We start from the raw sequence: 27793 nt of genomic DNA on the forward strand, positions 1-27793 counted from the left end.
ATTCATTTTAAAGGTTTTTGTACACGACATGTTTCGAAACATCATCGTATTGAGACATACATAAATTTCACCTGTTTTTATTAAGTATTTTACTTAGTTCAAAGAATACAGTTACTAAATTCGAATCTAATTAAAATAACTTGCGGTTTTATTGGGATCACTGTGACTAATTCATGATACTTGTGTTCGTTTTCAATAAATGTTTAATGTAGGATAGTTATTTCTGCCTTTTATTCCTGATAAACATAATAGACCCTTAATGCTGTTGATTACTTTATTTTAGCTATGTTGTGATATCGTATTTTTCTTTTTGGTTTCTTACTTTACCACTCTCATAAACAAAGTAAGTGGCGCCCTTTTCACTGTCTTTGACCATACCTATCGGAATTCTTAACATCAATATTAAAATCTCGGCAGCCTACATATTATAATTTTTTTTATTTTTTAACAACATTAGAAAGTCACTGTGAGTCAGAAGCCTTACCTACGAACCCAGCTTTCCTCTAACCCTGAGCAACGGATTCTTTTTTCATTCTATTTGGGTAACGACAGAAAAGTCGTCACAAGTTTCCGGAATACAATTCAGACCACCCTGTATATTTTCATCGATAGGTTTGCAGCTTCTGAATAACGGTCTAGGTAAATAACTTGTCAGCTCAGAATTAGAATTTAGAGATAGCTAAACTCGCATTTTTATTGGATGATACTGTCATATTAATATCAAACACAAACTAATAATTAACGAGAATATTTGTATAATTCAAAAAAAAATACTGTACATGACTATAACTGTTTGTAATTGAACTGTTTGTAATTTCTGGTTTGCTAATCCGGTAAATGATGGAGATAAACAATTGTGATTGATTAAGGTTTTATTTTAAGATGAAACTTTTGTTAGCAACATTCTGAGAATTCGAATAATGAATTGAATAATGATAAGACTAGTGACATCTGTCTAAAAAAGACAGCGATTTAGAGTGACAATTTAGTTATGTAAAATTTAGAGTGACAATTTTGATTTTGCAAAAGAAATACTGATATGAATATGAGTTTACTGATTTTCTAACGATTAACATATATAATAATAGCTCCCGTATATAGCGTTTAACGCCTTGGGAGTAGCAAGGTACAGCTTGCCATGCTAGAGCCGTTCGTGCCTATATAAGGAAGATAATGTGGCTAGCACTACGCTTCAACCGCCTATTATTACCTCAGGAAATGAGTACTTCGCGTACTCATTTAAGGCTGAGTCGACCTAGGTACCCAAACTATTTTTTTATTTTAATAAAAATAGTCGGCTGATGAAATGCCGGGTGTAGGATTCGAACCCACTACCTTGAGATTGGTAGACGAGAGCCTGTACCTCTACGCCACCGGGCACCACTTCTAACGAATAACATTAATTTAAAAATAAATCCTCAACATGAATAATGAACAAAACATTTAAAGAAAAACAGTCCACACAAAACAAATTGTTGGTTAGTATCAGTTAGTAGTAGAAGGGTAGTAGTCAGAGATATAGATGTAGTATTTTAGTTTAATGGCCACAGCTGCCAGGGCTATCCGGCCGGTTGATAGAATTATCGTTTTTTAATAGAAATTAAAAAAAAAACATAAAATTATAAATCTAGAATAGTATACGGTTTTATATTAACTCTAATTTTTTGAAGTTTATAAAAAGCATTCGTAAAAAAATATGTATATATGTTACTGTAAATGTCCGAAATGCGGTAAAACCTAGGATAAGCGCGCTAAACCTAGAATTTACCAAAAGCATTAACTAATTAGGTTAGCCTGGTTATTTGGAGGGTGTTAATGCATTGGTTAGCCTGGTTATTTGGGGGTGTTAATGCATTGGTTAGGTGGTTATTTGGTGGGGTTGGTTGGTTTTTACTACTTTTGGTAAATCCTAGGTTTTACGACATTTCGGACATTTACAGTAACATATATAATTCAAATCCTTCAATTTAATAGGTGTTAGTAAGAAGTTTCACTTCAAATATGCGCACATAGTGCACACACAAATTTTTTCTAATATAAATATAAAAACCCTAGCGCTAATAAAACACGGCCCTGGCCTGCATTTCCATCGATTTAGCACCGACGTCTTTTCCCGATTCACGTTCAACTTATTTGCCTTAAAATTATGTCGGAATTATAGTCGATATTTTTTAAATTACCATAAATTATTACGGAGCTCCACAAATAAAGGTACGGGAGTGGTTTAAAAAGAAAAAATAAGAAAATTTTATTTATGAAGTAGGACATTTGTTTTTACAACGAATAAAATTTATTTAATGCTTTTTTGAAAAATGTATCTTATGGGCATATTTTCTTTATCATATTATATTAGTATATCTGTTGACAAGAGCCGAAACACGATAAAAATGGAAAACGAGAACAACAAAGATGAAAATATATTACGAACCGTTTTAGTTTTTACAGTTTTTGAAAAAAAAAATAATTAAAATTTTTGGAGGAAAAAAAAAATACCTGTCGAAAAAATTTGTATGGCCTAAACGTCAAATTTAGTGATTACCACAGCCACTGTGACATAAAGAAAAGGCATGTGGCAATGTGGCTATCTATTTCAAAAATTTGTTGAATGTCATAAAATATTGGCCATAGCTGTCATAAAATTGGGAGATTAAAACATTATATAGGGCTGTGGTGATTATAATAATTTGACGTTTATTTTTTTCCTCCAAAAATTTTAAATTTTTTTTTCTCAAAAACGGTTAATGTTGGGTATAGAATGTTTCATATTAAAATTCATAAAATTTTACAGAAAATTTAAGTATGTAATAAAAAATGGGCGTACGCATTTAAAATACGAAAATTTCTGTCAACTTCTGGTATATTGGGAAGTGCCATCATATTGGAAATATTTTTAATTGATAGATCTCTTTGTGAAACAATGATGCGCAAAAAATCTAATACTCTTTCAGGAAATTAAAATCTAAACCCTTTCAATATACACAAACATTTTCTTTCACACGACGTTAATCTTATAATGCCAGCCTATTACGTACAAAAAATAAATTGCTTCCTGATCCTCCTATACAGTATCCAGTATCCCGGTAACCGTAGTATATCCTTTAAGAGCATCACAGGAACAAATTCCGAATACCATTAAATAGATCACTCCGGAGCAACGTGGCTACTCTTATCGCTCGGCCGTTTCTGGAACAGACAATCTACATAGCCTGTGGTTTAAGCTCTCGTCCACTTAATTAATAAACCTCATGATAAATTAATATTTCTGGACCGTAAAATAAACTTAATGAAGCCAGAGGGTATATGTTAAGCTTTAATTAATTGTGCTTTGAAAAAAAAGGAGAAATGTTGTATTGTTTTAATAATTTATCAGAGTGTTTAATAGAACATACTTAAAAGACGGAGTAAAATAAGATTTTTGAACATTTTTTAGTGACAATCTGAACAAATCAGAGTTATCTAAAAACTGGAGAACCAGATATAATTATTATTGTAAATAACACAAGGCTAAAAAAATTGTGTGTGTACTATGTGTGCATATTTGAAGTGAAACTTCTGTCCGTCTGTCCGGCGCGACAGTCTGTCTGTCCATCTGTCTATACGTCAGTCTTTCTGCCCGTCTTCCTGCCTGTCTGTCCATGTTCTAGTGTTCTAGTGATGGGAAAAACCGATTAATTTCAATAATCGAGTACTCGAGTTTCAAGCGATTGCAATAACCGAGTGATCGCTCGAGCAAAATATCACTCGTATTTAAAAATAGGTTTTCCTCCCCCGTCGCTTGTTGTAAGTACACGTTAACGCCAAGCGCCAAGCAGTAAGTTGCGTGCGCAGTGATGAATGACAAGTAGCAAGCGGCAAGCGATTCGCTTGATCACTTGATTTAGTTTAATTCAAAGCATTGTCGATGTAGGTCGTAAAATGTTGTCCCTCAGATACGCAACGGATGATGCATACCTGCAATGTATGTAGAAAATTCGCTCGGCTTTTTATTGAGTATGTCACATTAAAATTGGATTTCATTTTATTTCATTCTAGGATCGCTTGCGTTCGTTGCTCGGTACTCGTCACTTGCATCGCTCGTTCATAATCGAGCGGTGTCGGTTATTTCAATAATCGAGTACTCGAGCGAATTTTCGCTCGAGTTATCCACTAGTGTGTTCGTCCGTTTGTCTGTCCGTCTGTCTCTCTCTCCCTCTCTCCGTCTATCCGTCCGACCCTGATGAACATATAAACGAAACGTCGTATCCAACTTTGCAGGGTGGGACCGCTCACATAACCTACTCACCAAATTTGATCGCAATCGTACAAGATCAACAACGTTCCTTACGTCAAAACTAACTGTCACAGTGACACGTGTCGTGCACGGTCAAGTTGGCTTTGGTTCAATCCAGGGTTGGCATGATTTAAATCATTTGATTTAAATCATGCTTGATTTAAAAGAAAAAAAGTACTTTACACTTTGAGATTAGATAATATTAATTTCATTCATTACTAAGACTATTTCCGAGCAATAGTGTATTGTTTTATTAGGAGTAAAAATTATACTTTTTTGACGATGCTGTACATTTGACGCACCAGTACAGCGCAAAGCTATTCCCACGGTACAGGGAGGCACAAAAAGTACATTTTTACTCCGAATAGAACAGTATATTTTTTTTAAAACATTACAAATAATATTTTAATGAATTTGAAACCTTGCAAATAATATAAAAAGTAATTCTTTGTAGGTAATTATATATCGAGCAACAATTTGTACACTCATTGAACTTGACACTTAATATCAGTTTAATAATATATTTTTTACTTGCGAAGGCGTTAAAATGACAAAAATCCTTTTGATCTGAAGCGAGCGATTTTTTTGCGGAATTTATTGGTGACCGATGTGGAAGAGTGACACGCGTCGAGAATTGTTAATGCTATCGGTATCGAGCAGAGTTATGGAGTGTTAATTATTAATTTATTTAGTTATTTGGAAATCCAATTTAAATAATGTTTTGTATTAAAATCAAAAAGTCTGATTTTTTGATTTTTTTTAAATCCTAATTTTTTCCAACCCTGGTTCAATCTATTGACATACCAAATTTTTACCAATACCAATTTAAATCGGACGATTTTTTTGCCATTGATTATGGGGTTTCATGCACGAAACGTCGTAAAAATATCATGAAAAGATATGGCTCACCTCCTATATTTTTTTTATTTTTTCAGATAAAAAAGGAGATTTGGTGTGTTACTGTATAACATAAATCGGAATTGATTGACGTATTCAATTATTTTCGGTAACTTCCTGTTTCACCGAAAATAATTTTGATTTATATAATTTTTATAATTTGGTTTTTAAATGAAACCCTCTGTATTTTTTACTTTATTTGATAGAAAGTAATATTCTGAATAGAATGACAATCATATGTCAACTTTTGACATTTTCAGTTAAAAAAACGTGGTATGTTTTAAATTTGAATCTACGGTGCCGGACGGCTGTGTTAAAACCACTATAATTTTCAATCAAAGAGTCTTGGAAAACTAGATTTGATTGTCTAATGTTTTTCGTGTATTTTCCTTCCTTGTTAAAATGTGACCAAATCGTATTTTTAATCACAACTCAATTTTTTCAAATGACACAAGGGTGGTTCGTGCATGTTTGAAAAAAGCATTTTTTTACGAATAGTTTGGTCTCGCTTGGTATTTCGAGTCAAATTGTCGTTATGAATCAATATGCAAATATGTCAAAATTTGACGTATGATATGTCATTCTATTCAGAGTGCCATTTTCAATCGAATAAAGTAGAAATATACCGAGGGTGCCATTTAAAAATCAAAAGTTGTAGTCATTTCCGGCGAAGCAGGACGTGACCGAATACAATATTATACGTCAATCAATCCTAAATTATGTTACATACTAAGATACTAAATCTCGTTTTGCTATCTGAACACTCGGTATATTACTAAAATTTTATATCATTTTTCTGTGTTTCTTAATATATTTCTTGTTAAAAATAATAAAGAACTTTAATTTCGCAACTTTTAAAAACATATTGTACAATGGAACGAAACTATAAAGTTAATTTGTCGTTTCAGGAACCACATTTCGAACTTTTTACTCCCGCAACAGCTAATCTAACAGAAAATCTCTAAACACGGGAGAAGTTCTAGCGAGTTCCCTTAATTTGACTTAAACGTTGTAAATGCCTTCCCTGGTACGTTTTCCTCGAACACCGAAAACCGTTACAAAGTTCCAGTGGTCAGCAACCCTACGCGTCATTGTCGGACGGCGCCTTTACGGAACTTCCTAATTGGTCCAGACTGGATGCACGGACTAATTACCAGACGTCTTGCAGAGAAGGGTCATAATTACTTGAAGGCATTAAGTACACTATCTGGGTGACTCGTACGGTGCTGATGGATTTGGTATGTTAATAGGACTAATAAAGCCGCCTTTAACGAATTACGTTATTTTTAAATAGCACTGGGCAGGTTCAGTATGTGTAACGGTTAATTACATCCCGTGCGGATGTCAGTTACAATAATTAAATGTATATTGTTCATTAATTGATTAATTACATTTAAACGCATTTTACGTTATGTCGACTAATAAAACTATTTTGTTTCATTATTACAGCATTATTTAAGGAGATGCCTAAAAAAATATAAGGAACTAAACGAATCCCGTTTATTGTTACAAATTAAAATTAATCTAACTAGGGATTCAGATTAATTACAGAAATTTGTAGAGAAACTAAAAAATAGTTTTCAGTATAGTAGAAAATAATTTAGTTTAGTACTCTAAGTAAGGCTTTTTATACAGGGTGAGTCTTAAATAAGGGCAAAGATTTTCAGAACTGTTAGATCTCGATAAAAGAAACAGATTTTCTCTCTGCCGTTCTTCAAATAAGTTCCAAATAATCGGGTCATTCAAAATTAAAAAAAAAAGATTTATTTTAAAAAAAATCAGAGTCACCGGATTTTTTCTGTATTTGCATCCCTTTTAGTGCCGTAACCATCGAGTAAAGCCGTAATGATGGTAAAATCAGAGATTAAGAAATTATATCTTGGGAAAATTTTAGGTGAAGAGAGGCAGCTCTAAAAAGTTTTCTAAAATATACAGGAAAATTAAAAAAAGCACAATTTTCAACATCTTTTTTTACGAAAGAAATTCTCTTAAAAGTGACTTCCTTGACAAATGGTTTATTTTATTTTACAAAGAAATAAGTTGGTACAATTGGAACGCACAGCAGAAAATTAATATATTTAAAATTTGAGTAACAAGCAGGGCCGGATCTACCTAAGGGCTGTTTGGGCTGCAGCCCAGGGCCCCGAGGTTACAAGGGGCCCCCAGACCCCACTAAAAACAATAGGCGATAATTTGAATTTAAAAAAATAATCTAAATTAAAAAAAAACTACCATAATTTTTAATTACTGCACTCATTACAAAGTATTCACGCATTCAAATGCAACGATTATCTCGTTCACTGTTTATTTTCAGAAAAAAAATCAAAGTCTTAATTTACAATAATGTCTGTTCGAAAGTATAAAAGTGAAGCTGAGAAACGCAAATTACAGCTAGATTGAGAAAAAGAAAGAAAAAAAGGTGCAAAAATTGGGACTTGTTTCAAATCAAAACATAAAAACGAGGACGAACTCGCTGAAAATTCATCAACAAGCGCCAAGGAAGGGATCTTATCTGAAGAGAATCTATTTGAAGGGAGTAGCAAATCGCAACACCAAGAAAAAAAGACAAATGATGACAATGTGCAAAGTTTTGACTACCAGCAACCCTCTGATCAAACGGAAACGATATTGGTGTTCAGCGACAGGATGGTAACACAAACACGGAGACAGAGACACGGATTTAGAGAATACCTATTAAGTTTGAGTTTGAGAAATATGTTGACGTGGGCTCGTTTCCAGAATTGCTAAATAATGATTTAATTACATCCTCTCACATAAAATGATTGACTTTCAAAATAAAAATCCAAAAAATATATATTCAGCTTCTATAAAGAAATACAAGGAACAAAACAGAGCATTTTCAAATAGCCATTTCACTAAAAAATTAAAAATGGTCAATCACTGGAAAGATCTTGGCTAACATATTCAACCAGTGTTTGTGCTGTTTTTTGTTTGGTTTTTTTTAAACCTCTTCTCAATACACGACTGGAATTTCTGATTGAAAATACATAGGAACTTGTTTAGAAACCCACGAAAATTCTAATGAACATAAGAAATGTTAGTGTGGTTGACACGAAAAGAAAATAAATCTGTTTTAGGCAAGCAGCTTCAGGAGTAATTAAGAAAAGAAATATATTATTATCAGAATGTCCAAAAACGAGTAATTGTAGTGGTAAAATTTTTGAGTATAAGAGGCTTAGCATTTAGAGGTTCCGAGGAAGTATTTGGTTCTCCACATAATGGTAATTTTATGAGGAGTCTGGAGCTATTGGCAGAGTTCGATCCATTCATTCGTGAACACATTGAATGTCGGGAGCTGCCACCAAAACCGATAATATCCTACTTATCAAAAACACACAAAGACACAAAATATTATTCAACTGTGATGGATTCTACACCAGATATGTCTCACAATGATCTGTCTCACAACTTGCTATTGTATTACGATACTGTTTTCGGGGAAAAGTATATGAAAGATGTGTAGCCTTCATTAAAATTAGTAGTCATACTGCCTTACATTTATTTAATATTCTACAAGACTTTATAGAAACAAATGGATTACTACTGAGGGGGCAATCTTATGACAACGCTGCCAATATGGCGGGTCACTACAATGTTTTTTGACATGGCTATAATTGAGTACTTAGGTAGGCCTCTAAGTAGTTTCAGTCCAGAGCCCCACAAATTCATGATCCGCCTCTCGTAACAAGTGAATACTTCAAATATTGTGGAAAAAACTGTATAAAACTGAACAAATCTAATAGAGTTATTTTGTTAAAAAAAATACGGTATGTGTTAATACAAAACAAACAAGGGTGTATTTTAATGGAGCTTAAAATTGCGTAGTTCTTCTCGGACGATAGAGACATGATTAACGACTAGACGAATTTTCGCTGGATTTCTATGGATCGCGGGATGTTCGTTAAAACAATAAAAGTAACGCGCGGACAACGCTCGGCGCGCGCGCTGCGTGTTCGCGGAGCAGCGCACCAATATATACGTACCATTAAACGAAACACCACATATACCAAAATATATAAAAAGAACTATTTCTTACTTTCAAGCTCAAGCAACTCCCTGCATTTATTATTACATTTATCAATAGAACTTATTTACAAATAGGTTAGGTTGCTGGGGTTTGGGATCATATTTGATCCCTCAATCGGAGGCCTTGGGCCCATTGCGATAACCCTGTATTGTTTTACCAAACCTTCCTCTCATTCTTTCTTTGCGTTAAAGCACTTCCAGCTCTTTGCAAATATTTACAAATAAAAAATGTTTAATATTGCAAAAAAATGGATTTTGTAGTCACGTACTTGAACACGGAATTCAGCAGGAACCGAAATGTCAAAAATCAATATTTTTTAATGCTTACCCTATACCTATCATGTTGAAATATAATCTAACTCTCTGTTGTTTTAACATAATGTTGCGCCTAGGGTGTCCAAACCAGGATGGGCTCCCGGTGTATGTTTATCTTCCAAGTCCCGGGATCCTGAAAATCTCGAAAAATTTAAATGCCCAATCTAAACCAATTTTTCTTCATGTATACTTTATAGACTTTCAAAGATCATATTTTGTTTATACTAAGCAGAACGTCAATATTTAAAAGTTATATTTTCGTGTTTGCTATATTTTATTTTTTATGCAAAAGAAGATTTTTTTTACTTTGTATTTTCTATTTTAATAATGCTGTTTTCTCATTTTCTTTTTGATGTAATATGTAGCTGCATTTGTATTAAGTATTTCTTTAAATTTCTCATTCTGATAGTCAACCCGGCATCTCGGGATTATATATATTCCTATTCCGGGATTTCAAAACGGGATCCCGATTCCAAAAAATGGAAACCTTAGTTGCCTCTATATGAACTGAAGCAAAACCTTTTATGTAAAATTAGAAGATTTGCCATTTTTTGGTGCCAATGAAAGAAAGTGACACCAGGGACGATTTTAGCGATTTTTAATAGTTTGTTGGGTGTAGCGAATTTTGTATAAACTTTATTATAATGGTAATTACCTTAATTTTCCCTTAAAAATTTCATATTCCTTCAACTTCAAAAAAAATTCCAGATCTTGAGAAAAATCACCAAAGTTCATGTATTTTACCTATTGGTATTTTACAATTGGTTGCGTCTCTTTTTTAAGCATGCTACGTTATATCCGTAGTTTTAGTCAACTCTTACTATTTAATATGTGAGGCTATTGAATTAAACTAGGTATATTATTCAACCTTAGGGTTGCTTCTTTTTATTTTTTGATGGTTTATATAATTTCAATTCTGCTGCGAAAAAGAATTTCAATTCATTAATAATCAGTAGGTAAACGTCAAGTGTTTTTCAAATCCTTTTAATTTAAAAATCTCTAAAATTACTCTTATACTGTCTCTTATAAATATAATCTCTTCGTTATTTGTATATTTGACTTGAAATTTATTAACGAAGAACATTTTTAATAGTTTATACTGATACATCCAAGGGCCTAACGATTTAGATTTATCGAACCTGTTCGAAATGATTTCTCAATAAAGCATCTTATTAAGGTTGCTTTTAATAGCACTATTAATATAGCAAACCTATTGGAATCGTACCATTCGACCAGACATTAAGTAAGAACGATGTAGTAATTATGACCCTTCTCAGCACGACATTTTGGTAATTAGTCCGTACATCCAGCTTGGACTAATGAGGTATCCTTAGAAGGCGTCCGATAATGGACGAAAGATTACTGATTAATAGAAAGAAACTTTGTGATTGTTTTAATATTTTAAAAAAATGTAACGACGGAAACATTACAAGACGACTTCAAATACTTGTTGAAATATTAAAATATTTATATTTTGTATTTGATTTAACAATAATTATTGTAAATAAAATGGAAATGTGTAAACACTACTAAAAAAATTTTTTTGGCTTCAAATATCATGGACCGAACATGTTTCAAACTATTAAATCTCAAGAAAAGCTGGAATAGAGAGGGAGCTTTTAAATATGTTAAAGCATCAGAAAATAACATCAAAGCATCATTCTTGGCATAAAAATAAACATATTAATTAGATAATTATTTGACTGAACTGATAAACCTGGGAACTTTCTTTAACTTAACTGGAATCTCTGGAACTTATTTACCGTGCATCTCCGAAACGCCGAAACGAAGCATTTTAGGAAATAAATTTATACGAACTTTTTTAGTTATCTGCAGACTATGCCGCCTGTGTTTCAATATAGTTCTGACCACCCTGTAGATACAACAATATCTCATAAAACATCCTAAATCTGAATATTAAATATTTAAGTTCAAGTTACAGTGTAAAAATTACAATTTTACAATTTTCTGTCGCATTTTAACGACTAAAAAAGCAAACTAGTCGTTGGTAAGAGTGGATTTCTTGGAAAATAGGATAAGCGTCGTCTCTAACGAGGTGTTGGAAGTTGAAGGAAATGGCCGGCATTGTAAAAGGGCACAACGTATTGTGAGTGAATAGGGAGGGTTTCTCGAGAATACTTTTATGGATTATACAAGGAAGCAGCTGGTTTCACCTTTTTTAGGTCATATTAAAGGTCTTTCAGTCAGCTTCAGATGTTGACTGAAATAGTGTTGCATACGGTTACTTTGCTTTTTACGTGTATATACGTAAATAAAATGTTCTTAGGCTTTGAAGTTTTATTTCAACAAAATGTTATATTATTTTTACAACAAAATAAAATTGTTTTTCCTATATTCTGTAGAGCTCCGTTTCTTAGCCATAAATGCAAAAACAGTCAATCACCGAATAATAAATTACTTCATTGAATAATGCAGTCGATCCCACGAAGATAAATGTAACAAATCGAATTGGTGGACAAAAGTGTTTTAAACAAAATGTGGCAAATACCTTCCAACGTTGGAAACACGGACATTTACCACATCGCTTGGGAGACACTTGCCAATTATGTTTATTATATAACATTGTCGAAAACTTATACATATGTAGTGTAGGACCGGTTTTATAAAAATATATAACTTAAATTGCTGGCGTTTTTCTTCACAAGGTAAAGAAAAAAAGGTTGAGTAAAATCTCAAATGAATTAGATAACCTAAAAATGTCATCAGCTGATCTGTTTAAATGTAGGTCATACGTTGGCTATTTACATATCTAATTGAGGGCGCTGAATCTGAACTCTTCTAGGTTAGGTTAGGTTAGGTTGCTGGGGTTTGGGATCATATTTGATCCCTCACTCGGAGGCCTTGGGCCCATTGCGATACCCCTGTATTGTTTTACCAAACCTTCCTCTCATTCTTTCTTTGCGTTAAAGCACTTCCAGCTCTTTGCAAAGTTCCCGATGTCGCTGATATTGGCTCCTGCTGCTTCCTTTAGTCCCTCCAAAAAACCTTGCCCTAAAGTTTTAAAGCGTCGCGTCGGTATTCCAGTGTCGGACAGTGGTACAGTATGTGCTCTATGGTTTCTTCTTCCTCTCCGCATTCTCTGCAGTAGTCGTCGTTGGAAACTTTCTATCTTACGAGGTTTACCACCGTGGGACAGTTTCCAGTGACGACACCTACAATTATGCGTACTAGGTCCTTTTTGTGCTCTAGTAGTTGTTTTGTCTTTTTGCTATCTACCACTGGCCATAGTCTTCGAGCTGTAGCGCAGTCCTTACGGTGTTGCCACATCTCTTGCTGCTTGGCTTTGATGGCAGTTCCTATAGCTTCCTTCAGTCATCTGCCACGGCCTCTCCCCTGGCCCCGTCTTTGGCGAGTCTGTCTGCTTCCTGATTGCCCACCACATTGCTGTGGCCTGGCACCAAGCACAGAGTACCCCGCCCCGACGCAGCCAGGACAGTGCTTCTCGGCATTCCATCACCTTTTTCGATCTCACTGATTGCATGGTGATGCTTCTTAAAGCGGCCAGGCTGTCAGAGTTTATCACTATATCCCCTATTGGTCTATCAGCAATTTTCTCTTGTATACATCTAACCGCTTCCTTTATGGTGTAAACCTCTGCTTGTAGAACATTACAGCCATCCGATAGCCTCAAAGATCGTCGGATGTCTAGTTTCTCTGAGAAGATGCCTACATCTGTGCCCCCTGAATTTGCGGAAGCATCTGTGTAGACTGCTATCTTTTGAGTGTTCATTACTCGGTTGCTTTCCCATTCTTCTCTTGTCGGGATGCGAATCCTTATCTTTTCTCCAAAATCATGTTTAGTGAGCATATAGTCCGTTTTCTGGTCTAGCAAATGTAGACTCGTGTTCACCATGATTTTCCCTATCACTGGCAATATCCTCGAGTAACCGTAGTTGGCCTGGTTCCACAGATTGGATTCCCTTAATCTTAGTGGACCCTTAGCGGCCAGATCCTTCATGAGCCAATCGATTGCTTCTAGCGCAGCTTGCGCTGTATTGTTCCTTGCTCAAGTTGTACCTAGAGCTGCTAATCGCTGTACTTTTGTGAGGCTTTTTCTATTAGTCTCTTTAAGTACCGCTTCCCATGGCTGCTTCCATCCCCTGCTTTTCCATAAGTGATGATTGGTCTAACTATAGCAGTGTACATCCAGTGTACAATGTACGGTTGCAAACCCCATCTCTTTCCAAATAGTTTTTTACATGCATAGAATGCATTTGAGGGGTGTAGTAACAAAACGTACAATCTCGACTTTTTATAAAAAATGCGGTAAAATATGATTCGGATACTACATTTCGAGCTACATTAGAATAAGATGCTATTTAACATCAAAATGGGCAATATCCCAATGTATTTTACGTTCAAATGTTGGTTCAAGTGAATATCGAAGCGTGCAATCTCCAAACAACCAATAGGAGAAACCACAACAAGACCACGTGATTTGGTTAGTTATATTAATCTAATAATATTAGCGAATAATAATTACCAAAGGATTGAGGCACAGAATCCAGGTACGTGGAGAAGTTACCTATAAGAATGACTTAGGTGCTGATAAACTGGTTTGCAAAAGAGGCAAACGTTTAGGTGATATTGTACCAAATATTATTGAAAATCAAAAGTGATAAAGGAAAAAAAATCACCATCACTGCTTTGCTGAAAGGTCATTATTGTGAAAACTGGAAAGAAGATAAAGATTTGGAATTTTATAAGTTCGTTCTAGATGAGGCAGAAAAACAGTCTGAGGAGGATAAAGGAGAAGAAGAAATTTGCGAGTATGATGAGGGACCCAGCGTGAGAGTTTAAGATTTACTTAATTAGATTTAAAGTTTAGATAAGAAAAGATAGTTTGAAACCTAAACAATAAGATTTTTTGTATTTGAATAAACTACTTTATTTTCTTCGATATTATTTTGTTGTTAAGTCGGTCAATTACTACAGTTTACTTTCAAAATGTACAATCTCCACAGTTTAGTTTCAAAATGTACAATCTCCAAATTAAATTTTTAAATTTCGAAGTTAATCCGCAATATTTTTTTATTTTTCTTGTAGCATGATATACTAAGTACTTACTTAAACTGCAGAGCCATTGAAAATTATGTTTGCATGTATATTTTGATTTATAAGAGTTTTTCGTGATTTTCTCAAAATTGACACAGAAGGAGATTGTACGTTTTGTTTTGGTTGTGACTACACCCCTCATTTATTCCCTTTATCATCCTTTCCTTCGTGTTCCTTTTCCAGGAAAGCTTCGAGTCCAGAATGATTCCTAAATATTTTGTCTCCTAAGCAAGTACAAGTGTCTTCCCTTCCAGCTTTGGTAGCGTGAACTTGGGTATCGTGTATTTTCTTGTAAACCGACTGAGTTTGGTTTTGTCTGGGTTGATGCCCATGGCATCCCATGATGCCCTGGCGTTGAGGCCCAGAATGGCGTTCATTGAATATCTGCGCAACCCGATTGCCATATTCATTATTTTTAAAATAAAGTTCGATTATTTCCACTTTTTCTGCAAGTGAGTACACCATAATTGTTAAAAAGTTTAACGATATTCAGAAGAACTTCAACGCAGAAGTCACAGAACAGCTATCTAGCAACTACCGCACCTGATCTTCAACCTTGTGGCAAGTGAAAAATGCGTAAACATCTAGAATTAATAAGAAAAAACAGCAAATTGGTCGAAGGAATTTATCGTTATCATTTACTCTGATAAATGTTTAAATAAACTTTTCAAATTTCAATCCTTCACATTTTCTCAATGACTCGATCGATTTTCAAAAACGAAGCGGGAAAGTATAGAGAATAGAAAGCCCTTTTCATTGCGGTACCATTTGATCCCCCTTCCCATTTGAAAAAAACTGAGGGATGACACCCCCGCTTAGAGGGTTGAAGATTCTGCAATCATTTTTGGGGCAAAAGCTGTCCCCCTCACAAACAAACTTGACGTGTTTTTGGATCTTTTGAAAAAAAATACCCTGGCCGTTATGCCTTGCGGAACGTTCTCGATGGGCCACCCTGTATTATGATTTATAACAAAAAATTATAAAAAACAATTTTTCAAAAAATTCAATTTTTTTTCGCGAAAGTAACCGCATAGACGTCTTTCTGGGGTCGAAATATACTACCCCTAAAAATATTTGTACTTATTTAAGACTCGCTCTGTATAAGTAAGAAAGTCCGAGCACTTAAACCATAAAAAATACTTTTTATAGAGTGAATTACTAGTTTGTATTAGTACAAAACTAATAAAAGATGTCTATACCTATATTCTATATTAGGGCGAATTCATCTCTCCAAAAAAGTCCTGGGGGTATTTCGCCACTGTAAGAAAATCTACACAATAAAATAGTTATTTTTTGTAAACACTGCTGCGGTAATTCAACGGAGACTAATTGTCAGCAGTGGTCTACTGATAAACAAATTTGCCTAACGGACAAAAAAATGCTTAACATTTCGGAAAGTATATCTCTTTCCGTCGGCGTCGTTGGAAGTAAAAAATCAGAAAGAACAAAGAGAAAACTATTTAAAATATCTAAATGCAACTATTCGAGAACACTTTATTTTTTTAAACAGATACGTGTATAAAAACCGTTGATGTTCGTTAACTCGCCTTGGTTCTGTTAAAATGACATTATATATGAAGTTATACTTCAAAATTAACAGTTACTACCTGATAACAATAATTAAGTAACTGTTATACAAAAAACCTTCAAACTTTCTGAATGATTATTTTTAATTTGTTCTTAATTTTTACGTATGTTTTGTAATGTAAAAATTAAAGATTTCGGTTAACATCTCCTTTATGCTGCCAGGGCTAATCTGGACGGGGCCTACTTTGTTTACGCGGAATCTGAACCGCGGACCTCGGCCATATCATGGTCAATGGCCTACCGACTTGGCAAGTGTCTAAATCGACTCTTACTCACGAGATATCCAATCTCATCCGGCCTCGAACCGGCGTGAATGAGCAGTGTGTGTCAATAGATTTTACACTTTTGCCTTTTTTGGACAACAGCACGATGCAGAGTTTCGAACCGGTCACCCGTCCATCCACTAGTATCACCTTCCGTCGCTTAACTTCGGTGTTCTAATGGGAACCGGTGTTTCGACGTAGCGGGGCTGTTGCCACGTATGTTTTGTTTATTTATGTTTTGTTCTTTAAAATTAAAGAAGCGATTGCCATACATTACTAACATCTACAGATACATGAGCAATACATTTATTAGCCGACTATACCAATAGGTATGGTAGGCTATTAAGATCGGCAAAAAAAAGTTTTTTTAATTTCACTAAAAATTAGTTATTTGGATCATAAATGACCTAGATACAAAATATTTTCATGGTGTCGTCTGTCTGTCTGTCCGTCTGTCCGTCTGTCCGTCTGTAACACGATAACTCAAAAACCGCTAAACCGACTTTAACCAAATTTGGCACAAAAATACTATGGCACCCGAGAATCTGGCCATTAGTTTTTGGTGGGGGTGGGGGGTTGGTAAGGGGGTATAGGTGAGGCTTAAAAATTTTAAAAAATCGTAGCTCCAAAATTACAGTAGCTAGTGAAACGCCGGTTTTCAATTTAAGATTAAGAATAATATTTGCAACAAAATTTGTAATAACATCATAATCAGTCAAAGTCGCAGTTTTTGAGATAAAAAAAATTGGAAAAATTCCTTTACTTTGAAACTAAAAGAACTGCCTACCAACTTTTTATTAACATATTTTAGTATGGGCAGCTATACGTGCCTCCCGGCGCCAATTTTTATTCTTAGATTGAATTAAAAAAGCCTCTTTTATTTTTCTTTTAGAGGCTATCGCTACTTTCATTATAATTTTAGCGTTGTTAAAATTTATTCTGTGCCCTGTGTCCCATGAATGCTGACAAATCTTAAATTTGTGAAAGTCGCCCGAAAGGAAAATAATAAAAATTATTTAAGAAATTAAATAATTTTTATGTTATTTAATTCGAACATTTTTTTTACAGAATTAACGTTAATCTTTACTTATTATTTATGTAATTGACTTCCAAAGTTATTTGACCACTTAATCGCTATTCTAAAATAATGAATTGTCTAAAACATCTATAGAGGTATATCCGGTTTCCGACTTCAGATAATTTCAATTTATATTTCACCTCGGGGGTACAAAGGGAGAACCGTTGGATGTCGTTTTTCGTTTAAATCCGCTTGGATATGACAAGCCATTTCGTCCGGAAAGAAAGTAAATCCTACAAAAGTAGCGCATCCACGTTATGTTCATTGCCGTATTAGGATATGTAATAGCCCGAGTGTTTTTGGGGTAGGATCATTTATATCCAGATGGGTTGATGGACCATGATCTAAAAAATAGTGTGTTAGGCAGAGGTTTTCTTTTATCCTGCTATGAAGGAAAATGTTTTATGTATCATTTTTGTTTAAATATAAAAGCATATTTAAATGTTAAGATACTGGCTTTTGTCAAAACCCTGAGACTGTATGATGAGTTATAACTCGTTCCAGCTCAAAAAAGGGGAACACATAATAGATCTGTAAGGTCGCGGTGATTAACCCCCCTCCTAAACATTCTAACATGTTTAAATATATCACATGAAAATAATTACTATACACTGAAAAAAATATAAGTAACTGTACAAAAAAATATTGATACATTATAGTATTTTTAATAAGAAACTTATAAAAGTAAGATGTTTTTGCATAGTTTCACAAAAAATGTAATTTTGCAAAACAGTTTAAATGATTTATTACTAAAAGATATTATTTTGACAATGAGTTTTGTGAGTTTATAAATTAAATTTAAATCAGAAATACAATCTTGCAGTAAAATTGCATTTCTCTAGAGATATTCACGAAACTTGTGTGAATTTACCATAATGTATTTAGTATAAAATGACGCCACGTCACGTGACTTCTTGTGAAGCTGATGCGAATTAAGTAATCGATTAAAAACGTAGTTAGAGAAAAGACGAAGAACATTTTAAACTAAGCAGTTTTTTGAACCGGAGGAGTCTCAGACATTACAGGCTAATCACAAAAAGTCATTTTTACTCCCAATAGAACATGCTATTTTTTTCAAACGTTCACAAATAATTTTTTTAACAATTTCAAATGTTGCAAATTATATAAAAATAAATATTTAAAAATAATACCTTGTATGTAATTATATATCAAGAAATGGTTACGTTCGTTGAATTTGATACTTTGTGAGTTTAATATACAGGGTGGTCCGAACTGTATTCCGGAAACTTCGGGAGCATATTCTGCAGATTAAAAGAAGTAAAAAACTTCTTATAAACGTATGTCCTAAAATGCTTAGTTTCGGAGATACAGGGTGTAGAAGTTTCATTTTTATTTCGATTTTTTCCAAATAATTTCTGAAGTAACGTCAATATTTGAAAGAAAATTTGTGTCTGATAGTTTTTTGACATGAGAAATTTGATTTTGATGCCATTATGACTCCTATTTGTAGGGGTCGCCACCTACATGTGTTTTAACTGCTTTGAAGAGTAATAACTTTTTGTCCGTACCTGTATAGAACTGCTGAGTGAAAGAATATACATTTTCGTATTTTTTTACGTAAATAATGTCTCTTGGTGAAAATCGTTACGAGCAACCCTTCTCGAGATATATAGAATGGGAATAGTCAATACATTTCATTATTGACAAAAAATAAATGTTATGTTGAGTACATAGTTATTGGACTAAAAAGATAAATTTGGAAAATTTTTATTTTTTTAACTTAATCATAAAATTTTCTTCAAAAAAATGATGATTGGTGATAATTTGGCACAAAAACATTTCAAATTTATGATTTCCGTCTATTAACTATTTAGTCAACATGTTTAATTTATGTCAATGATGACGGGTATTAATAATTTCGATTTCAAATATCTCGAGAACCATTACTCGTAGCGATTTTTACCAAGAGACCTTTTTTATGTAAAAAAAGTCGTAAATGTGCGATTTTTATTAAGATATCTTTTTTACGTTAAAAACGTTGTAAATGTATATTTTTTACTTAGTAGTTTTATACAGGTACGGACGAAAAGTTATTACTCTTCAAACCAGTTAAAAATATGTAGGTGGCGCCCTCTACAACTAGGAGCCATATTGACATCAAAATCGAATTTCGCATATCAAAAAACTCCGAGACACCATATTTCATCGAAATATTGATGTTATTTCAGAAATTATTTGGAAAAAATCGAAATAAAAACGAAACTTCTACACCCTGTATCTCCGAAACTAAGCATTTTAGGACATACATTTATAAGAACTATTTTACTTATTTTTATCTACAGAATATGTTGCTGTAGTTTCCGGAATACAGTTCGGACCACCCTGTGTAGTCCAAAATAACTGAGTTATTTTTCTTCGAAATTTACTTTGTTTTTTTCTTGTAAATTTAATCTACTACCTATGTTGCCATATTATCTAGAAATTATGTTTTTTAAACTAAAAAAATCATTTTTTTAATAAATTCCAAATTTGCAAAAAAAAAATTCGCGAAAAAAAAACTCGTATATATACTCGTATTTTCTGTGGTAAAATATACTACCCCTATAAATATTTGCACTTATTTAAGACTAACTCTGTATAGTATGTCCAACGAGTTAGGGAAGATTTCGACATACAAAAAAAAGACAAAAAATACCATCTACTTGAATTAAAATGACAGATCCAACTGTCACTGTCATGTATCCTCTCGTTAGACAGATTGTGTAGGAAAATGTAGAATGTTTAGGAGGGGAGTCAATCACCGCTACCTTACAGATCTATTGTGTGTTCCCCTCTCTTGAGTTATAACTCGTTCATCATACAGTCTCAAGGCTTTAACAGAAGCCAGTATCTGAGACGGCTCCACAGAGGCCACCTCTCCATCCTCGACATCAGCCGTCCCAAAGTTCATGGCACGAATAGTCGTCGTCTCGGCGCACTCATTGATAAGGTGTTCTGGTATTTCATTTTACCCACAGAATCCTGCATCGCCGTTGTTTCTCAGCTTCAGCCTACTGAGGTGTTCATTGAGGAGACAGTGTCATGTTAGAAACCCCGTGACAGTTTTTACTTAAATCAAGGAAAACCTTTGATTTTTCTCGGTCCTAAGTTCTGAGGAACTTTTTCGAGTGTCTTAGACCGTTGGAAGACACCCATTTCAAGTTACGGATGGAGTATTCCAGATTCTTCAATTCCGCTTTCAGTTGGTTCCCGTTTGGAAAATAGAACGGTTTTTGTTCCAGTTAGTGGAGTGTTCGCTCCTTTTCTAGCTAGATAATTTGCTTTTTTATTGCCTTCTATCTCTTGGTGAGCAGGCACCTAGAGTTTATTTTCTTTGCCTAATTTGTTGAGCTTCCCTAGGCATTCTTTCGCCAACTTCAAATAGATGGTTACTGCGTTGATCGCGTTTAGTGCTGCTTGACTATAGGATAGGATGGCAATTGCTATTATATATATATATATATATATATATATATATATATATATATATATATATATATATATATATATATATATATATATATATATATATATATATATATATATATATATATATATATATATATATATATATATATATATATATATATATATATATATATATATATATATATATATATATATATATATATATATATATATTGTTATATTTGCTATTATATATTGCTATTTATATTATATTTATATACATTAATTACCAACTTTCCTCTTACAGTTATGACTAAAAATTTGGTTGGGGCCTCTTTTAACCAGTTAGGAAACGTCACGAAAAACATTAGACTATTAAATGTATTTTTTCAGGGCTCCTTGATTAAAAATTAGCTTTTTTAATGCAGCCGTAACACTCTGGATTGGAATTTTAAATACCGTTTTACTGTAAAAACGTTTATTTGTACATCATAATAATTGTATTTCGCAACGAATTGTTATTCTGCTAGTTACAAGTTACAATTAGGAAAGTTTCAAATAGTATAATTTTAAATCAAGAATTATTATTTTCTATAATAAAATGGAGTTTTCCGGACTTATATTAGTTCTATATCAAACCAATATTATTTAACTCATATTATTCACTCTTTACTGCAGCCAATAATAGATCTAGACGGCACTTGGTAAGATCTTCTTTAATGGAGATATTTGACGATTTAAGGTTGGCATAACGTTTTATGAACTACTGGCGGATATTAATTATTTATCACGTTTATATAATTGAATTACTCTTGTAAACTGTTTATTTGTCAAACGTTGAATGTGGACTTGAATTGAGACACAAATCTACTAAATAATTGGATATCATAGACTTACTAATCTGGATTTATGTTACGAAATAACGTTAGTTGACCACATCCATTGAGACATTGAAATAAATAGTTTACTCGTATTCAATGTACGGAAAGGAAACATGCAATTGAGCCAGAGCCAAATGGGTTTTACACGAATTGGTTTTCAAACAGACGATTTGGATAAGGAAAAGGCGCTTCAGAGATTTAACTGAATAGATTTAAGATTTTAAATGAAAAAATATCATATCTAGGACTGTTTCTATAAAAATACCAAGTATAGTACCCGATATGTGAAAAAGAGTATATTGATAGACTTATTGATTTTATGGACAATTTTTATGGTTGTCATTGGTTAAAAATGGTGAAACAAAAACCACTTAGGTGGCTGAAAATTAACAAAAAACACTTTTTGAACACTTAAAATAAAAAAAGAAATAACTCTTTCAGATAAAGTTTTTCAGAATTTGGCGAAAAATACTATTTTTTTGTTATTTTTTTAAGTGCCAAGTTTCCAAAGGCTCCATGCCAGTGAAGGTATAATTCATAAGTAATTTGTATTTTCTCTCATTTTTAGATGTCGTCTGTCAGAATCTTCCCTGACTCAGTCGCAGGAACGGATCTAGACTACTAGTATTAAGAAAGCTCAAATTCGGAAAACATGATTTTTTGGATCAAAATCACATTACATTATCGACTTTCAAAAACAGCTTGCACTAGAAAATTGAAATTTAGTGTATCGATGGCACTAAAAAAAGCTAAATTATTAAGTTGTCAGATATTGATAGACGCCTACTGTTTTGTCTTGAAATTTAATATTATCTTCTAATGCGATTGCTAATAGAAAATTCTATTTACTAATTTTATACTAACCTTTAAATTATCCGGAGGACAAAACAATATAGTAAATATTGCCAGTAGATATAATTATTTGAATCCTGTACAGGGGGCGCCTCTCTCGCGACGTGGAGGCTTCATGAAGAACGGTAATTTATATCAAAATGAAGTTTGAGTAAGTAGGTTATAAGTAGGTTAACTGAAAGCATCTTTTAAAAATATAGAGAGTCCTCAAAATAAATAACACATCAAAGTTGTGTTTTTTGTAATGGAACACCCTATATATTAACTGATTTTCGGATTCTAGGAGAAAAATAAAGGAGTGTTTCATTACAAAAGTATATGACTAAAATGTAAGGTTTTTGGCATATTTAACATTTTCTAAAAACAAAGACCAAATTTTAAATTTCAATAAAAGCTACCTAACCGGTATAGCCTAATATGTAGTTAAAATTACTTTTGTAGATACTTTAAATTAAATTAAAACTTGACCCAAAAAGTTATACAGGGTGAGACAAAATTAATATTAAACATTGGTCACCTTTAAAAGCAAGTTACTTTTTATTTTAAATGGAACACCCAGTGTATTATTCCGATATTCTATGGAGAATTTATGTCGCTTCAAAATATTATAAAGGTGGCTTACCTCCCAAACAAAGATTTTCCTAGATATTTTTATTTTCATGATTTAGTGTCAGTAGATCTTTATTATTTATTATCAACGCTGCCAAGACCAAACTTATGGTAATAGGACGCCAGCCTACAATCAACACCGCATTGACCGTGGATGGAAATATTATAGAGCGAGTTCCACGATTTAAATATCTGGGTGCCATGATCAATGAACGATGGGACTGCGATGAGGAAGTTAAACTTAGAACGAATTATGCAAAGACAACATTTTTTAAACTTAAAAACTTCCTATTAGCACGCAGTCTCCCGCTAACACTTAGACTACGGGTAGTGAAATGCTACATATAGCCCATCTTACTATACGGCGCAGAAACCTGGTCTCTCAAGACTAGAACCCTGAACCGCATCGAGGCTTTCGAAATGTGGACTCTCCGGAGACTCGTACGTGTGCCATGGACCGCACATGCCACCAACGAAGAAGTTTTAAGAACTGCAGGCTATGAACGAGAAATGTTTAATATAGTTAAAGAAAGGAAAGTCTCGTACCTCGGCCATATCCTTAGAGGAGACAAATATTACATTCCTAAGTAGTGATGGGAATAATCGAATTATTTTCACCATCGAATAATTAGTAATAATTCATATTTCACAATCGAATTAATAATTCGAATTATTTAGTAGTATTATAAATTTAACCTAAAAATAAATTTGTCCCAGCTAGTGCTCGTCTAGGGGCTATTTTAAACAAATCTGAACCATTGCCATACCTATATTCTATCACTGAATAAAAAATTTAAAAAAATATTCTTTATTCAATGTATTCTATTAACTGTGCCGAAGCCGTTTAATAAATTAAACCATAATTTAAAGTTTTAAATTTAAAAGTGCCGAGTTTATGATTGTTTCAATTCCTACTGAAAAGCTCATATCTAAAAGAAAAGCTTCTTCTAAAACGATATAGTATGTCTTTGTTTACGTGCGGTTCGTATTTCTTTTTATTTTATCAGTTGCAATCAATAATTATTTAGATAAAAGAAGAAAATGAATTTTAGTGTTCGGTGAAATTTGGGTGAGATGGAAATGAACCAAATAATAGTAGTATTCTTTCGTTCTGAACGAAATGAAAATTTTCACTTAAACTGATTTATTCCTACGTGGTATAGGAAATAACTATGATTTCTGGATTTTTCTATATGGGATCGTTCCTTTCTTTGTCGATTCCATTTATAAATCAGTTTAACTGAAAATTTTCAGTTCATTCAGCACGAAAGAATACTACTAATAGTACTATACTAATTACTAATATTCGTATTTGTCCATAAGAGGTGATGTTTTATGTTCATTTGTAATTCGGTTACCACAGATATAATATAAAATACTACTAATTTTTATCTCGATATATCGAAAAAGATAATTCGAATTAGTTAGTTTTAATTTACTACCTATCGAATTAGTCGTATTATTTAATTCGAATTTTTCCAACACTATTCCTAAGCTGATTCTACAAGGAAAAATAGAGGGACGGCGAGGTCCAGGAAGAAAACAACATTCCTGGCTAAGAAACATACGGGATTGGTGTAACATCAGCGACGCAGCCACCATATTTCGAAGAGCCGAAAACGGCACTCTACACATTGGATGAAGAGTACAGACAATCGCCAACGTGCGGCTAAGCACAAGGCACAGGAAGAAGAAGATCTTTATTATTTGATAAAGTCAATATCGATCTCTTCGAGTCCGATCTTTTATGGTATTTCGACGACGTTTTGTGCACTATAAAACTCAATCATCAATGGTGAAAATCTCGTTAGATATAAATAAATTTTGGTATGTCGCTAGATTGGACCAAGGCCAACTTGTACGACACGTGTCACTGTGATGTGTTTTAATGTAAGAAAGTCGTCAAAAGTTGATATCGTCCGATAGCTATCAAATTTGGTGGGTAGGTTATGTAAGCGACGGACCCACTCTGCAAAGTTGGATACGACGTATCGTTTACATCTTCATCAGGTGGGACTAAGGATTTGATATTGAAGAAAAATGTGAGTCAATTTTGGCATAATTGGGGACGGGCTACTGGATCACGCCCTCGAAATTTCAAACCGATGCCTCTAACTAAATGGACGAAATCACTAGGATTTTTTCCCGAATTGAGTCCTCAAACGGACAGACGGTCATTTTAATACAAATTTTTGAAAGTGAATCAATTTTTTTATTAATTTTTAATTTTTTTTAACATTTCGAACTAAACTTTTTCAAACATGTCCTTCAAATCCTTCAATTTAATAGCTGTTAGTAATAAATTTCACTTCAAATATGCGCTCATATTGCAGACACAATTTTTTTTATTGTAGATATAAGCGAATATATTTTATTTTGAAAATTAATGATGCAAAATAACCTGATGATAAATATTAAAAACAGCTACGGTGTATTTCTTTACGGAAATTTTCTTCCTTTAATAAAAATGCTGCATTTTACTTACTACCTTCTCTTGTTTCAGTTCTACTCGTACCTCGAACAATGCCGCGTATGCAACAATACGCTGGAATCGGAGGAGATGACAGTTTTTGCTCCCATCAACGCGGCCTTTCAAAAGATCGTGAAAGGGAATCCGGACACAAACTCCATGGTTCTATATCATATAAGTAAGTTTCATAAAACTTTAATAAGAAAAGTTGGAGGGATATCTTTTCCGGCTAAAAACGGTTGCTTTTTTGTTTCTAGCCGGCGACGGAATATACGTATAAAGTTTCGGGTTGTTTCCAACCCAGGAAAAAATAATGATATTTATATTTATAAGGAAACGTAGAAACCTGAGCAGAGGAAAAACATATTTTTTCCACTTGAAGCGAATTAAATTTGCTTCCCCAGAAAAGGTCGCAATACGTGACACAAACTTTACAACAGTTTAACTTTCATAACATTTGTGCACGGATAATTCAACATTAAATATAATTTATTTAATATTAGATATACATCAGTTCGAGTACGTATATTATCTAAATATACAGGGTGTCCTAGACTGAACGTGCATTAGAAGTTTCTAGAGAACAACAATATCTAGATCGGAGATGTTTTTGTGCATCACTTCACAAGATCTATCGATTAAAAATATTTTCAATATAACGGAACTTCCGGATATACAGGAATTTGACAACAACTTCCTTATTTTAGATGGGTACCCCCATTTTTTATTACATACTTAAATTCTCTGTAAAGTTTATGAATTTTGATATCAAACACTCTAGACCTAATATTGACCGTAAATGTAAAATATTTAAAATATTTGGAGAAAAACAAACTGCCTGTCAAAAAAATCTGTATAGTCTAAACGATAAATTTAGTGATTCACAGCCACTGTGACATAAAGAGAAGACATAGGGCTATCTATTTCAAAAATTAAATTGTTCCAATGTCACATAATATTGGCCGTAGCTGTCATGAAATTGAGTGATTAAAAAATTATCATAAATCATTTTTTTTTAATGGAAACCCACTTTTTTATTTCACTAATGAAAAGGTTTCTTAATTCGTTACTTTTTGATTATACATGTTTCTATATCTAAAACAAATCGTTTTTAAGTTATTTAAGAGTTAGTTTTAAAGAGTATATTTTTTTGTTTTTTAACCAGTAACTCATGACTTTAAATGTCACGCGATGTAAAACAATATCTGGCCATGTCACATTGCCATTACCTAGCACTAAATAACGAGATATATTTTTATAAATACACTTTATAAAAGTTTTACCAGGCAGTAATATTATATTATTTATAATATACGAAATATATAGTTTTATACAAATAAATAGTTTTTTGACAGAAGGAATTAAATTTTCTGATTTGACACTTAATGTCAACGGAAACTAGATAAAATCAAAATTACACTTCAGAACTAAATCTTAAATAACTTAAAAACGATTTATTTTAGGTATATGAATATACAGGGTGCTACAAATTCGAGGTACGAGCATTGGTAACTCGGTAACCATAATAGACACGAACGTGGTTAAATTGGGGCAAAGTTGCGCTTTGGGATGTTCACCAAGATGCCATTAAAAAAGTTTTAAAAATTTCAAAGATTGCTGAGTTTTTTGGAAAAAACGAATATTTTTGAAAATAAATTTTAAATTTTCCTGTCGACACTTTTTAGAAAATCAAAAAACTAATTACACATTCTCATAGCCACTTTATTAGGGCTATCTGACAGTATTTTTAGATTTTCAAATCCGCTGATAATTTGTGAGTCTCAGAGGCCAACTTAATTTTTTTAAATACGGGCCTTCATTTTTTATTTCAGATTTTGAAAGAACTCGCTCTCCCGAGTACAATGATATGCCATACTTATTTTTTTTTGTTTTGGAAATTAGGACACAATTTATTTAAACTAATTTCAAGTCCAGCTCTGTTTTTTTTAATATATTCATCGTTACAATATTGATAAGCTTTCAAACTTAACAGTGACGTAGGTTGGATACGGAAAATCAAATGCAATAAAATTATAAATA

The 27793-nt window shown here is 33.1% G+C and overlaps 1 protein-coding gene across 1 annotated transcript in view; it reads left to right on the forward strand.

Moving 5' to 3' along the window:
* The window catches only part of LOC115891359 (fasciclin-1-like), a 330519-nt gene that overhangs the window by 120780 nt on the left and 181946 nt on the right, over window positions 1-27793 (forward strand). The window contains exon 4 of the mRNA XM_030911811.1: window positions 25787-25931. Coding sequence (XP_030767671.1) covers window positions 25787-25931 — 145 coding nt within the window. The remainder of the gene's footprint in view (window positions 1-25786; window positions 25932-27793) is intronic.

Source organism: Sitophilus oryzae, unplaced genomic scaffold, assembly GCF_002938485.1.
Source record: "Sitophilus oryzae breed Bouriz unplaced genomic scaffold, Soryzae_2.0 scaffold_1179_pilon_pilon, whole genome shotgun sequence".
NCBI classification, from domain to species: Eukaryota; Metazoa; Arthropoda; class Insecta; order Coleoptera; family Curculionidae; genus Sitophilus; species Sitophilus oryzae.